Raw genomic sequence first — 16848 nt, 5'->3', positions numbered from 1 at the left:
TGTTTAAGATGGACAGGTCGAAAATAGGTCTCCAAGTTTTTTCTTTTCTTGGAACTAAGAATAGTCTGGAGTAGAATCCTTTGCCTTGTTCTGTTATTGGTACTCTTTCCACAGCTCTCATCTTTGTTAATTGCATTATCTGCTGTAGAGCTTCTATTTTTGATTTGGAGGCAGGTTTGGCATTCCTCTTTTGACTGGTAAAGTGTGGAAGTGGAACCGTAACCTTGGTCTATGGTTTGCAAAATCCACTTGTCTTTTGTGACATAGTGCCAATTTTTCAAAATAAGGCTAATTTTCCGCCTAATGGTGCTGCTATTTGTTCCCTGGTAGGCGGAGTTAGAGTCAAGTCATTGTGATTGTCCTGTTGCAGTGGTAGTGGCTGTGTCTGTGCCTCTGTTATTACCTTGCCACTGTCGTCCTCTGTAGGCACCCCTCTGGATTGATTTCTGCCTCTGGAACGTCTATTCCTGCCCCTTTGGGATCTTGTGGAGTCAGGAAAGGACCAATTTTTGGCAGGCCAGTTCCTGTTAAACCTTGGGGCTGAACCTGTAAGAAATCTTTCACCGTTTGTACAGATTTTGCCTTTTCTTCCATTTTCTTCATTACCTGCTGGGCAGGTGTACCAAACAAACTGGCCTTATCCATAGGAGCATCTAATAACTTAGCTTTAACATGATCCGGTAAGGCCTGTTCCTTCAACCATGCATGTCTTCTTATCACTGTGCCAGTCATGGCTGATCTAAATGAAGCCTCCAGTGCATCATAGCCACATTTTAAAGAATGGTTACTAACCTGTTGTATGTTATTTACCATTTCTAATACATATTTCTTATCTATAGAGTCATCAGAGGATAGCTTTTTAGTTAACTGATCAAGCATAAACTCTTGGTATTGTATCATGTGAAACTGACAGTTTAAAGCTCTAGCTGAGAGAGTAGCAGAGGTGTAAACTTTTTTGCCCCATCTGTCTAGAGACCTGGATTCCCTTTCAGAAGGAATAGGATTTTTTGCTGTGGTCGAGACTACTGCCTTAGGCCCCTGGGATATAGTTTCGGGTCTGCCAGTGGGGCCTTGTATAGGTGGTGATGAGTGTCTGGCACCCTGTAAAATCTATCTGGTTTGGCAGGGGCTGGAGGTAAGGAATCAGGTGCAGTGCAGACATCATTAAATGCATCGTCCACAACAGAAAGGACAGGAGGTATAGCTAAGGGCCTATGTTGTGGTAAGTGCAGAAAAGTCCTAAGTCTTTTCTGGAATCTGAGAAATCCTGTTGTTGCCATTGGAATTGTTCTCTCATGGCATGTAAGGTTTCCCCAAAGGAGAATTCCTCTGGTGGAGAGGCAGCTGGAATGGATTCTTCAGCATCGGAGTCTTCATAATTGGAAAAAGGAGCCTCTGGCTGGTCTGTAATATCTGAGTCATCCGCAGAATCATCAGAGGAGACAGGCTCGGGGGGCTCTGCTCTAGGTCTCTTTTCTGGGGGTTGAGAGGCCCTGTCTGGGTGAGATTGAGATCCCTAATTAAGGATATTAAATCTTGTGCCAGAGTAAGCATTTGTGAACTAGAAGTGGGCCTGGTTGAGGGGGGTTTAACAGGCACTGATGTAGTAGATTTGGCTGCTTTAGCCCTGGCAAAGGCCTTAACAGACATGGCTGCAGGAGGCCTAGCAGCACCACGTGCTGGGGTAGAGACATCCAAAGGGATGGTGTCTGATAAGTCACTAGTAACCACAGTTGTAGGTATAATTTCTGAGGCTGTTTCAAGTAAAGTGGCAGAAACCTCAGTAGTAGTCATTGATTCGGCTGTATTTTGATCAGTTTTCTCGGTTTCGGCCGAAATCGAGACACTCGCGGTTTGCTTAACCGTGGTTTCGGCCGAAACCGCAGACCGCGAGTGTCGGTCTTTTTCTTTGCGTTTTTTAACAATTTGGGTAGTCGGAGGATCCGACGGCATAATGTACGCAAAATCTGAGCCGAAAAACTGTTCTGCAAACTCCGACCGACGCCTAAGCGTTCGTCGGTTGAAGGAAGCACAGGCCGAACAGGCTGCTACGTCGTGGTCTGGGCCTAAACAAGGCAAACAGTAAGAGTGGAAATCTTTATGAGGCATTTGTTTCCCACAAGTTAAACAGTTATTGACTTTTTCTGACATCGGCTGAGGCAAGAAAGAGTCCCCAACGGGTACTTAGCTTTAGAAGTCTTCGAAGTAGTATTCGGTAGTAGTAATCTCTGGATCTGACCGACCAGCACTTGCGAACAGCTTCTGCTTCGGCACCACGGCAAGAAAGACTGAGGAAAATGGCGTCGGCTGATGCCTTTATACCCGAAGACCAGCAGAGATGACGTCGGGTGAAGTGCGACATCAGCCGAAGCCGGACCCAGACTTTGGAATCCGGACGACAGAAGGGCTGCCTGACGACAGGACAACCCAGTTGTTATGACTGCAGATGCATCCAAGAAGGACATCCTGAGCCATACTTCAGTGTGCCAGTTATGCCCAAGTCTGGAGAGATAACAGGCATCCCTGGAAAGGGAAGAAAGGCTTTGAACGTTAGTTTGAAGCTTGTGGAAATATAATCCTTTACCCACTTGTCTGTTAACTGGAATTACTTCACTTTGAACCAAGAAAGCCTCATCTAAAAGTGGAGAAGGGAAGTGGAAGAGTCAGTGCTGTCCATTACTAAGAGGAAGTATATTCTACCCCCAAAACACACATGCACACACATCTTTGTTGGTTGAACGTGCCTCTGCATTTTTTTGAAGCTTGTTTCTTTTTAAAAAGATAATTTTTTTAGGGTAGCTTTTAATGTACATCAGACATGGGAAAATAAAACATTTAAACTGACTTCATGACTTTTACAGTTTCTTCCAGATTCTTAAAAACTCCAGGTGGAACCAGATGACAAACTATTATCCAAGGATATGTGCCTCAATGTTATCTTGTACAGGCTGGATCCTCAGCATAGTATGTTTACATATAACTGCCTTTCCTACTACAATTCTACTGCTAGTATTCTAATGGGTCATAACCTCATTTAAATCACCTGCTTTCCAACATGCTCTGACTATCAGTCCATACATCCTGCTCCTCGGGGACCAGAGACCTTTCTTGCCATGTCCTCTATGTGCCAAATGATACCATCCCAACACTTTGTGTGTACTTGAAAAGTGACATCTCTAAACATTACGCTGGCTGATGTCAAACTTCTTCCCCATATATGTGCAACACCCATGCGTTCCTCCTCAGAGTACATGCTGACAGCTAGAGTTACGGTTTATCTCTCTGCAGCACCAAAATGAACCATGCCCGAATGGTTAACATTCTTTTGAAGTATTTACAGATATCGTACACTGCAAGATCTGAGTTTTTTTTTTTTAAGGGAAGCTGGCGCTGAGACTAGGAGTCATCCTAGTCTCCTCAATGCCAGTGAGATCTAGATAACCCTTACATGACCCAATCTTCTTTCGACCTCCACTTATACTGTTCTCCAATCAGATTTAATGTCTTGCCAAAGGAAATGTCCTTTAGAGGAACTTGCTCCAATATGATTAAAGGAAATGTCCTTTAGAGGAACTTGCACCAATATGATTTAAGTCATTACATCTGCGTGACACCTCCAGGTGCATCTGCAGTTTACTATTGACTCCTCTAGGCGTCAAATATTGCCTGTCCATATTTGCATCAATAATTCCAAAACCATGCCATGTACAAGGTTTTAAAAAAATTCATCTTGCAGCTTACACAATGGCAGACTCAACTGCATTAATATGTTTACCGTCTAGTCTGGGTAAATAGATATTAACAGTTTTATTTTTTATATTAATGTAAACAATTTTCACATTTTTTTCTAAATATCTCAACCACGTAAGAGACAGAACTCTGTAGCCTCATATGAAAGCTCTCAGCTAGATGGATAAAATGCTGCTGACAGTATGTGTAACTTGAGTGGTTGCTGAAATATTGTAATTACAAATGTAACAGGCACTGTGTTTACTGGGACTTAGAAACTAAAGAATACTACCACTGTAAACAGTTTGTGCTAAAGAGTTTGCCATTTACATTTCTTTCATAACCCCTGTGGTTCCAGATATATGAACATTTGTTTGAAATGTGATGACAATTTGATTCTGTCAAAAGGCTTAGGCTATGCCCATTGGAAGTTACAGTGCAAACTTCCAGAGCTCCACTGGAGTGAATAAGTTAATATATACCCAAAGGAAATGTCCTATGGAATACAGTGTCAATATGGTGTCTGTGGTGCATGTCATGTCTCAAGGACAAAAATACACTTCCTTTTCATTCGACTCTACGGAATTGGGGTAGTGAAGGATTCTCTCCTCCTCTTTTACAGGGAAACTGGGCCAACTGGGGAATGACTCTGTGCTATTTGGCCATACACTCCTCAGCAAAATGCCTCTAATTGAATATGGCAGACATACATGTTGGCAGAACAGAAAATTTAGCTTTCAGAAATTGCCCTTTCTAAAATTTATGGAAGAGGCTCTCCCACAGAGATGCATTAAGCAGTGGGCCCACTACAGCCTCCCTTACTAACAGTCTGGGAGCAGTCAGCCAAGTCTTCTCTACAACTACAAGCTATAAACAACCCCTGGCAAGACTCAAACTTTTCACCCACCAATTACAAGTTTTTTTTCATCAGATTGAATGTTTCCCCACAGGGAACATCCTCCAGAGGAAACTGCATCAATTAAATTTAATACTTCCACAAAGGAAATGTTCTCTGGAGGGGAATGCATCAATGTGGTCTCTTAGTGGTTGGTGTTCCAGCTCAAATGGCAAGATCTTTCTCAAATTATTTTCATCTAACTCCTGGTAACTGGGATGAGGGAGGGATTCTCTTCCTTTTCTTCCTGGAAATCACTCAAAGTTGAAGGCTGGGCCTCCTGGGGCTGATTCTATGCAATGTGGTCATGTAGTCCTCAACTAAATGCCTCTGATTATAGCAGAACCAAAGAAAGGCTCTGGGGAATAACTCCAAACACAAAAATAAAACTATGAAAAAACAACCGTTTAATATTATGAAGCGCTTTTCGTCACCTGCTATGAGGCAACTTCTTCAGATACATTGCAAGTGAATAACAGCAGTTATATAACCACACTAGTCACATGGTCAACTTAAAAGTTGTATCCATACATCACAAAATAGTACCAAGGTAAGAGTAACACAAAGTACTGAATTACTTAAAAACTATTTGTTTCTCAACCACCTATACTGTTAAAACTTGATAAAATATATTTGTTGTATTTACTAATCAAATTTTTTGGACATTCTTTAAAACAGGTAAAACATAAACTTAATTTAACATACTAAGTTGACCATGTGACTAGCGTGGTTATATAAATATAACTGCTGTTATTCACTTGCAATGTATCTGAAAAAGTTGTCTCATAGCAGGTGACGAAAAGCGCTTCATAATATTAAACGGTTGTTTTTTCATCATTTTATTTTTGTGTTTAGAGTTATTCCCCGGAGCCTTTCTTTGGTTGTACCTGTTTTTACTTAGTCTGTCTTCTGATTATAGCAGACACAGAAAGGGGTGTCAGCACAAAAGAAATCAAACTGCCAGATTATTAGCCCTCCCAAAATTAGAGAAGGCATCTCTTTATCACAATGTGATATCTGCACAGATGCTTGTTAACCAGTGGGTCCTCAGCCTCTCACACTAAGCAGGAATGTGCTACTGGGGTAAAGAGAGATGGCTGAATATCAGACATGCATAGAAACTGACAGCAATCTTGAAAGACTTACTCATATCATTTAGCCTGATGTACGAGACAAAATCCCACCGCCTGCAGAGACTCCCCCCCCCCCCTTCTGATTGGTGACATTAAGATTGATTGGCACTTATCTTTATAGTTATTTCTTGCTGAAGTTAGATGAACATCTTGCTTGCTAGCTTTTGCATCATCAGTCTGTCAAGTCAGCCTGAAGCCAGAGTTCCAAACAGTACCCTGACTGAAAATTTATTTTATCTTTTCCTTACATATGGAATTCATAGAAATCAGAACAGAAGCTCAACTGTTTCAGGGGTACGAAAAATGTCTTCGTAGAAACTTTCGTACATTTTGCCTCAGTCTGAAACAATTTGCAAAGTGTCCTCAAGTGTGCACAGATTAACCTGAGGGCTAGTAAGCGTATGCTCTTTAGAAAAATACTTGCAAAGTAGTTCACATGGTAGGCCTCGACATAAAATGGTGTCTACTGATCCTGTTTTTAACTCCCTGAAAAACAAGACATAAGCAAATGAAGAGGAGTACTCAAAACATGACACTCAGTAGCTGCTGTCCTGCATGACTCAACCACATTATCATAGCCGCATTTCTTAAAGTGACCGGCCACCTAAAAAGAGGGGTCACAAAGGTCCAGTATCTCCTTCCCCAGCCTTAATCTTTTCTGAGAGACATCTGGTCATTAGCAGCAGTGTAAACTTTTTCCCAAATCTAACATTACTGCTGCTCTTATCACTGTGAATGTGATTCCTGGCTGAAGCAGAGGTAGCTACCCCTTAATGGGATCCAGGAGACGCATCTGGATCTGCCAAAGGGTTGCTATAAAGATACTTATGGAAGTACTTGACCCTGTAGAACCAGTCAGACTTCCTAGGTGGCATGGAAGGAAGTCAGACTGCACATCCTCCAGGACACCTAGCACTAGAGAGATTGCTAGAGGCCTAGATTGTGGTAAATCTAGATAAGCCCTGTACCTCTGCTGTGCTTCAGATGATTTTCTGGATTCCCACTGTAACTCCTCTTTCGCCCTACAAATGGTGTTCCCAAAAGGAAAAGTGTTCTGGATGAGAAGAGGAGGTCAATGGGGTATTCAGTGTCAAAGCCATAATATTCTATAGCTAAGATTTGACCTACATACATCAGTTCATCAACCCTCTGAGTCATAGGGGTCCAATTCCTCCTCCTCGTACAAAAAACGGGCTCTGGATACTACAGGTAATGTTACATCTGGTCTTCAACTCTTTACTTTCTACTCTTTCAAAAAGACAAAGTACTCACCCAATTCTGCTACTGACTCCATAGGAGCCCAGAAAGTGGAATGGGAATACACACTGCCCAGCCTAATCCAAGGCAAGCTGGTGTGGATCAGTTTGCGTTTTAAGTCTTGCTGCGTCACTACTTCAAGAAGTGTCATGTATGGCACTAAGATTTCAATGCAGTTACCACAAACTTCCTTCTGTACAAAGAGTGGGAATCCCAACTTCCCCCTTCTGAAATGACAATGCTTTCTTTGAATACCAAAGTGCCTTCAGTGTCAGGAACACAGTCAGTCGTATCAGTCCAGGAGGAGGCAAGAAAAGTAGACATAATGGTTGCCTGCCCAGTAGTTGTACTAGAGGCCATGGCACAAGACTGACGCCACAGATGGGGACTGTGAAAACTCCTCACTATACTTAGGGCTTTTGGATCCAGGGAAACCAGAATTATCCAAAATGTCCTCAGGTCTCTCAAAACTTCATCTTTTTGTTGCACTTCTTCCCTTAGGTGTAAGGCCCAGAGTCATTGGTGGATGCTATGGTGGCAGAGAACAAAGTTCATGTACTTTGTCTGGAAGTAAACTCTTGGACAGATTTTTGTCTATAACAGATTGTCCTCAGGGTGAATGAAAAACAATGTTGAGTCCACGTTATGCTCTCGGCCAAAGCATAAGACACCTTAAATGGTAATCCTTGTGAGGGATTTGCTTACCATACAACTATTAATCTTTACAGCAAATTCTCCAATCAGATATTAATAAAAAAAAATAATGCAAAAATTACAAGGAGACAAATCTCCTAAAGGGTACTTATCTAGAGTTACTGCTGGAAACAGACTGAACAATGTACAGAGTTGCTGCCAGCAGTACACACTGCTAACCACTGTATGGCAAGTTACATCTTTTATACCACCGCTGTACTGATACCTTTTGTGGAATGGCATCAGCTGAATCTCTGGGGGAAGGTAAAGTTCTGGAAATCGGGCCTGCCTACACTTAGGATATCTGTAGATTTTGACTTTATATTGCAGATTTTTGAAGGAAAGATGGTATTTTATTTTCCAAAAAATACTTGTGCTGTGGGCAACAAAGGGTTATATATCTGTAAGTATGCAAGATAGATCCAAGTTGCATTCAACTATTCAAGAGCTTTCCAATGATGTATGACAAAAGGGGGTAGTAGCATACTGCTGCTTTGTGATGCTGCAAAATCTTTACAATATTTTCACTGCATTTCAAAATGAAATTAAACTACAAAACCATGCATGCTAGACAATTTCAGTGGTAGCACAGCATGCCCATATGTTTTGAATAAGGTTACACCATTTGTTCACCTCCAAGTCACACTCAGTGTGGCTGAGTATTAGTGACCGTACTTCTGTTTTTCAGTCTGTCTGTTTTTGGTTTTTGCTGGATTGGTTTGTCTTCCTATTATTTGTAAGACCTGTTTGGCTTCTTGGGAGCAGGAGTTTAATAATGCAAACTCTGTTGCATCATGAAGTGCTGGGAGGACAGGAGAGATGGCTTGGGCTTCTCCATATTTACCAGACTTAAGTGCCTCTTCTTGTAGGAAGACAGTTAATCTCCCGAATGAAATTCTCCCTCAAGTGAAGGGTGTTTAAAAGAGAGTCATCTTCTGGAGGGGAGTGTTAGGAGATTCTTCCATGGCCTGGTATAAAACACATGAAAGAGAATTACAGAATAGTTAAATCAAGTCTTCTTCTACACCTGAAAACAAGTTAGATGGTGCAGATTTATTTTACCTCTTTTTGGGATGATGGGACAACCAAAATGAAAAGGTTGCGTGGCAGAAGACTGGCTGTCTGATAAACCATCATATATTCGTATGCAAATCTTTTCTGTAATCAAACTGCAGAGATGGGAGGGCTGCAGTGTCTGCAGGGGAGGGACAGGGTCTACTACCTGCTGAAGAACAGCAGTATCCAAACTAGATGAATGGGAATTTATTGGATAACCCATATGGAAAATGATTTATGAGAAATACTCTCCTTGAAGTTTACGATGAGTGGGCATCATAGGCACCTGGGAACTAGCAGAGGCCTTTGTAAGAGCAGTAGCAGGCAAAGAAATACTGGAATCCAGTGGCTGTTGCCTCCAGTGGCATCTGGACAGGTGGGGATTCTCAACACAGTATGTGAAGTATGAAGCTGCTCACCACAAAGACCCATGGACAAGGGCATCTGCTGAGGTAGGCAGAGCCAAAATAGTTTCCCACTTCTGGTCTACAGCATCTGTGAACAATTTTCTCTTCTTTACACGGTTAACCAGTAGTCCTGTGTGTTGAAGGATGAAAATTGCTTAACATCTGGATTAAAAATTTTTAAATCTTTTGTCTTTCCTTAATTGGTTATTTCTCGTTTCATTACACTTTTTTGGTTAATAGTTATTTTATGTGTAGCAATGTCCTGGACTTTGAGTTCTTTATACTGGGATACCAGAAACTGACAGCTCACCTGACAAGTGGCCTGACTGCAAAAAAAAAAAAAAAAAAAAAAAAAAAAAAGCCTCAAGTTATACTTTTGGTATAGAAAAGATCTTAAGGTTTCTAGTTCAACCTCTTATTGTCTTCCTTCTGAAAGTGGAATACTGTTTGCAGGAAATAATGTTTTGTCCTTCCCCCAAAGGAAACAAGCACTGGGAATGAAAATCACTATGTGGAACTGGTCTCCCACAAGCACATTCACTGGAGTGCTTTTCCTGAGATGACACATCTTGGAAATTTAGGCAAGTCCAATACAAACAGGTCAAATACGGCAAACTTAACAGTCACACTCAACATAAAACAAATAAGCAAGAGAGTAAATTCCCAAACTTGTTACTTGTCAGCTGTGCTCTGAAAGTCAACAGGAAGCTGCTCAACAAATGCAGACTACTCCTACTCTCTAAATGGCAAAAAAAAAATGGAATAATGGGAGGTTGGCATAATGGTTAAGGTGTTTATCTTACAGACACAAAGTGCAAGGTTTGAGTCTTAGATAGGGTAATTGACTGGGCTTAAAATGACCCAAAAGGTCTCAAAGTAACTCCTCACACACTACCCACTCAAAAGGCCTGAAGCTAATATGAGACATTAACAAAACCTGCTGGAGAGACAGGTTTGTCTCAGAGGCTGCCCTGTCTCTGGAATAGAATTCCCATACACATCAAACAGAGCACCTTGCTGACTTTCTTCAAGCACAACCTTGAGGACTGGATGGGAAATCACAATTCTTTTCACAGGGGTTCTACCTGTGTCCCTTACTGACAGGGGAGACAGGTCCTGACTGAGGTTTCTTTTGGAGATACACTCTTGGCTAGGCTTGTAAAGGCCCCAGGGCCATTATCCTAGTAACCTCCTACGAATAATGGCATGAGTAGTCCTTTTTATACAAACATCAGACCAATGTCAGTTGGGGAGAAGTCATGTTCAAGAGAATTGTGAAGGCGGCTCTGGAGATGGTCCAGAAATTGGATGCCTGACCTTGCAGCAAATCTGGTAGAGTAAAGAACGGAGCAGTGCTAATCCCTACAATGACTATTGCTAACAGTAATGAGCACAGTGACACACAAACCACAACCAGGGTCTAACACAGTCTGTGCAAATGCTTAAACACATCCCCAAGCACCCCAACACATTCAGATCTAACACTGTAGACCCTAGCTTCAACAGAATACCCATAGCTGGAGAGAAAATATGGTGGGATTGGGTAATAAAAAACCCCATCACCCTGTGTGTGTCTTTCAGGTTACTGATCTCAAAGCAAACCCATTTACACATCTGGCAGTTTTCCAATACATATATCTGTTGGATCATACAAAGACATAAAATCACAGCATTTATAATAAACTGTCAAAAAACATACAGTTTTAAGACTTCCAATATGGTGGTGGACAGTTAAGCAGCTGCAGTGAGGCCTCTGGGTAATGACAGCAGCTAATCTTGTGAAAACAAATGTTTTGTTCTGTCAAAAAAGAGCTTTACTAGTTAAGACATATCAGAGAAAGGAAGAAATGAAGAAACCAGGAGCAAAAATATAGCATTGAAAGAAGTCCTGAACAGAACAGATCCAAATAGTATCATGTTTAGGTGGTGAAAAGGAATCTAGGCAGTACATCACCAGAAAGAATAGAAATTAATACAATGGAACCAAAGATAAATCAAATGCACCATAAAATATTTGAAAATTGGTGAATCCTTACTGCACTTTATTGCTACAAATAAAAAAATAAAAATTCCGTTTATGGTGCAATAAAAGCACTAAATCTTATTAAAACTTCTGGACTGTGGGACTGAACCACGCTTGAGCATTTTTGCTTGATTTTATGCTGACTAGAATATTTGTGGTTACTTGTCAATTTATGAAAGAATTCTAAGATTTAAAGAAAGTAAAGGTGGAGAAAGAAAATAATCCCAACAGGATAGAGTGGGTAAGGATAATGTTAGCTGTAAAGAAACAGCAACAATAATCTGGAAATAAAAAAGGACACTAGAAATAGAGAAGCCAAAAATACCTGGGTGGAAACATGAGGTTTGACTGAGGCGAGACACATATATGGTTTACAAAAAGTGAATAGGATGACGCATTTGGATCTAGTGCCCGAATGGAAAGATGAACAGACCACCTTTAGCAACTCTTCTGATAGAAGCCACATCACGACTGGCAAATAAAAGAAAATTAAGTGCAATGCACAAAGCTCTAATGGAATTGAGAGAGGACCAGGGAGTTAGGCATGCCTGGAATAAAATATTAAACACAGATTTCAAGAGGACTGGACAGAAATGGGTGTAGTCCATAGATGCTCCAAATCCTAGAAACTTAAAATATTCTCACAAATGTCTGTATGGGAATTTCTATACCACCAATCAAGAGCCGAGAAGATGCTCCCACATACAGATGGTATATGTAGGCGAGTTTCAGTTAGCAATAACACATAGCTCATATAAACTTACTTAAGTGATGTTTCTTGGGTAGGATAAGAAGATGGGAAAATAAACGTACAAAAGTACCAATCATACTACTGATGCAAGCAGCGACAAAAACACAAGAAAGTGGAAAACGAGAAATAAACCAACCTCTGAATAGGTTAAAATACTTATGAAAGAAAATGGAGACATGAGACTAGGAGATGCAAAAAAGAAAAAAAAAAGAAATGTACTAGTGAACAAATGGAATATATGGAAGCTAAAAGATTGTTTATATTTATATACAGAGGTGTCACACAGCTTGTACTTTTGGTGACAAATGACTTATAAATGTAGGGAGTTAGTCTGCATTTTGATTTAACTACATTTATTTAATAAAGTGTTGGATGAAATGTGTGTATTGGTATTAGATTGAGTCTAGATGATAGAATATGAAACTCAGTCAGTAAAAACAAGCGAATCACAAGCCGGAGTGTGAAGAGAAAATGTGTGCTGTTTAACTGGAAAAAATAAAGATCATTGCACATTAAAATGTAACGACCTGGACTCAATAACCTCCTCACCCTCAAAAGGTTTTTCAACACCAGCCTCCCACCTCTTTAAGGACACCAGAGGACCTTCAGTTACTTAAGCAAGAGGCAGTCATGGGGGGGAGGGGGGTGTCACTGAATAGTCCGAGAATTATTTGGCTGTCCTGGACAGACAAGTCAGCTTGTGATTATTGGAGAGAAAAGTATATCCCTCTGGACCTATTGAAATCCATTATTTTTTTCTGTTTGCCCTGGGCCTGCTGACCACCAAAACTGAAGTAACTGGAAATTAACCTGTTTGTTCCACCATAACAGATACCCCCCCCCCCCAACAAAGAGGTGAAAGCAATCCAGAAGGGTGTTCATCTAGGCAGCCATGAGAAATGTTCTCTGCCCTTGCCAGTATCCAGGCAATGAGGGAATATGCTACAGAACCCCCAACTTCATGTCAGGAAGACCAGGGAAACAAAGTAAGGCAAAGCTAGAATAACATTACCGTGTCAGCCCCTGCTCTCTTCCCCATTTGAGTATATGCTCCCAAGCACCTGAAGAGGTGTCTACCTTAAATGCACTTAGGTGGCAGAATGTCTTAGTGGGCTGTTTTTGAGTCAACTCCCCTACTGGACAGCCCTAGTCTGCCACCCCCCCCCCTCCCCAGCACCCAAGATGGGCATATTAGTCTTCCCCATTCAGATCAAACACAGGTCACCTAGGACAGAGCTTTATCAACTAAAAAACAAACAAACCCAAGCCCAGGAAAACCTCAAACTCAAAAAACCCCCCAAGACCTCAAACAACCCAACACTGAACTTAATCCTCACTGTACAGCACCAGAGCCAACTCGGACCCATTTACTCTGAACCACAGTTCTTCCCTTCCAAACTGACATCACTACAGAGAATTGAAACTACTTCACTTTTTCCAAAATGCAAGTACTTCTCTCTCCTCCTTAGGGTTATCTTGGAGCAGATTATAAAATTTAGCCAGAGGTGCAAGTTTGGTGGGGTCCTGTCTCTTACACAATAAGCATGGCTTTTGAATTTCTGTTTGTTATCCTTGGATTGACAATGTGTACAAATCAACATGCGCACATCTCACATCTAGTCCAAATACTCATGACTCTACCCTGCTTCATCATCACCTCATCCTCTTCTCTAGTTACTTTTCAACCTTCTTGTCTGCAATGAAGAATGTAAGGGACCTGCTGGTTCTCTAATCAAGGCCTGTTAACCAGTAAAAATTCTTATGCAATAAAGACAAGATTGACAGAGTGCATGCTTGAAAGACAGAGGGTGTTCAATAAAGTTGTCATCAGTGCATTCAACAACCTACACCAAGAAGGAAAGGCTTAAAAAAAAAAGATCTCTCTTTTAATACATCTTTTCCACAAAGGGTGAAGTGGTATGAAAGTGCTTTTCAAAGGTATTCCTTAAAGCCCTGCACAGATGAAGGAATGGTTTCATTTAAGTCTTCACTCATTTTACAAGGCTTCTGACTGTTTTCACCCACTGAGAAACAGTAAACAAGGTCCATTTTATCATCTTTTTTGTCTACATGCACAAGGCCTCAGCAAAAGTTGTGAATCAGTGGATTATTATAAACTGAGTTAGCGCTGAATCCAAAATACAAACTATACACTAAAAGAGCAGTTAGAATTACCATCCATTTACATCAATTTACTAACATTAAAACAAGTTAGTTCATGCACATGTATCATCATGTGAATCACTGAGAAAGGCGTACCTGGTACACTGTTAGATCTGACAGGCATTCCAGGAAGAGTGCTGCTGGTCAATGTTCTGGAAACAGGTAGGCTGTAGTCCGACCCCTGCCGAACCAATGTCATAGGATCTGTTTTTTCCATACCATTGGTATTAGAATGGGGCAAGCCCCAGTCTGCTGGTGCAGAAGCCTGCCTTTGAGGAACAGGATTATTCCTCTTCTGGACACCTACAAAGAATTTAATGTAAATCCAGTATTAATCACTGCCAAAGGTCGTATCATATTAAGAGATCAACTCAATAATATTTTCAACACACCAATCCAATGAAACTATTGGTGAAGTCCTGTACTAACAAGTAGTAAATGGTAAGTGTAGCTGTTTCAGGAACTCATTATAAAAGCACATGATTCAGAATGACCACTGTTGCAGTCACACTTGAGATTTTTGCTGCAGAGGGCCCAACAAATGCCTATCCCTCTCTTGGTCAAACTTATAGTGACATGCTGGGACTTAGCTCATTCCATTTGTAATCGGACATCCATCCATATGACCCTTTGGTTCTTTCTTGTCAACAGGATAGTATGACACTGCCCAAACTAGCATCAAGATGTAATACATTACATGGCTAAAGGAGGATAAATCATAGCAACCCTCCCAGGCAGTGGGCTAAAACCCCCCTGCAAATGAGGAGCCCTGCTAAAAGTACCTTGACCTAAGGTAACTAGACGCCTCAGACAGGTGTAGTATATAGATGGTATAGAAATACAGAGAAACAATCTTTTGCTTAAGAGAAAGAAAAAGAAGAGCAAAGTGTGTGTATGTGTGTGGGGGGGGGGGGACCAAACAGTGATCAAGCTAACATCCATTGTGGTTAAATTCTCAACAAAAATGTACTATGGTTATTGAATGAATATAGAAAAGCTGTGTAAAATCTTACCATAACTATAGATGTCCTCTTCCATGTTGCAGTATTCTACATATGGGTTTAACTCCCCGTCTCATGTATGTAGGGCCAGTATACAAAAGTTTTCATTCCCTCTGAGGAATGTGGGAAATCTGACATGGCTGAGGGAATGTGGGCCATAAAAGTGACGTCTGCACGCACCAGCCCTCAGAAGGTAAAGCCCAGTCGGAGCCAATCCTATGAAGGGCAATGCCAGTCCAGTGCCACCCAGAAAGGGAAATGCAACCTAACAGGAGGGTAAGGAGGATGGGAAAAAATACCGCAAGATGAAAGAGGACATCTGTGGTTATGGTAAGATTTTACACCAGCTTTCTATGTCCTTCTATTCCAATGTTGCAGTATTCTACATATGAGTGAGAGCCAAAGCTCACTGTGATTGGGGGGAGGGGGTTCCAGAGGCAGACTCCAGGAATCCATGAAAGATAGCCCTGGCAAACCCTGCCCTGGATCTAGAGATGGGGTCAAGTTCGTAGTGTTTGATGAAGGTGAGAACTGAAGACCAAGTATGTGCCTCTAGAATAGTAGGCACCCAGGGCCTTAAAGAAGGCTTTTGAAGAGGTCATAGCTCTGGTGGAGTGTGCACCCTGCAGAGATTTACCATGGAGTTGATAGCAGAAGGTGATGGCCTTGGAGATCCAGGCAGAAATGGTCTGTTTGGACACTGCCTTTTCTAGGGCTCTAGGGTGGAAGGATACGAAAAGCTGGTCAGCCTGTCTGATGGACTTGGTTTTATGAAGGTAAAACCTGAGTTGCCAGTGCACATCCAGGGAGTGCAGTACTCTTTCACTGCCCTGGTTTAGGGACAGGTCATTCACCTCCTTGCGTATGAAGGATGGGTTAGTTCTTAAGGTAACCCTGTCCTTGTGAACCACTAGAAAAGGAGGAATAGCCATAAGGGCTTGTGGTGCTGATACTCTTCTGGCTGAGGTCAAGGCCACTAGCAGTACAGTTTTCCACATGCAGTGTTTTAGAGAAGCTTTGTCCGCTAGCTCAAAGGGAGAGAGCATATGCTTCTCAAGAACGTAGTTAAGCTTCCAAGGAGGTGGTGACGGTTTCCTGTGAGTTCCGAAGTGAAGTACCCTTAAGGAAGAGCTTAGAAGGGAGCCCAGATGCTAGTGAGGGATCCAGAGAAAGGCATGCTGAAACTGCAGACAGATGAGCTATGATGGAAGAATAAAGCCAAACCAGTCTGCAGTAGCTCACACATGTAAGACACGACAAGAAGGGTCTTGTAGAAAGTAGGTCCACTTGTTTTTTGTGACACCATAAAGTGAATCTTTTCCACTTAGAAAGGTAGGATTTTCTTGTATTTTGGTTTCCTGGCCTCCTGCAGGACATTGAACATGTCCTCATTGTAAAAGTGTCTGAAGGGGATCAGAATCCTATCAACAACAAGGTGATGTGTAGAAGCTGCCACTGAGTGAATCTGGGATCCCTTGTGTTGTGTGAAAAGATCCACTCTGGGGGGTAATTTGTGGTGACTGTCGTTGGACAACTGTAGAAGTAGGGGGGAACCAATGCTGTCTGGGCCAGTAGGGAGTCACCAACAAGATTTTTGGAGTGCTCTGCTGGATTTTCAGCAGGACCTTATGGAATGAGCAGGAAGGGGGGGAAAGCATATTGCTATTTCCCCATTCAGGAGAATTGAGAAGGCATCTGTTGCCAGTGTTTGCGGGTCTGGTATCCTGGTGCAAAAGCCAG

At 41.7% G+C, this 16848-nt stretch overlaps 1 protein-coding gene across 1 annotated transcript in view; it reads right to left on the bottom strand.

The window, feature by feature from the left end:
• Window positions 1-16848, bottom strand: part of NCOA3 (nuclear receptor coactivator 3) — a gene marked incomplete in the record, with an annotated part of 973610 nt that overhangs the window by 47904 nt on the left and 908858 nt on the right. Inside the window, 1 exon segment of the mRNA XM_044089911.1 lies at window positions 14204-14410. Within this exon segment, the coding sequence (XP_043945846.1) occupies window positions 14204-14410 (207 nt within the window).

Source organism: Protopterus annectens, chromosome 12.part0, assembly GCF_019279795.1.
Source record: "Protopterus annectens isolate FY-2018-M chromosome 12.part0, PAN1.0, whole genome shotgun sequence".
In the NCBI taxonomy this organism is placed as follows: domain Eukaryota; kingdom Metazoa; phylum Chordata; order Ceratodontiformes; family Protopteridae; genus Protopterus; species Protopterus annectens.
Note: the sequence above shows the minus strand (reverse complement) of the source record. Positions and strands in the feature narration are given on the sequence as shown.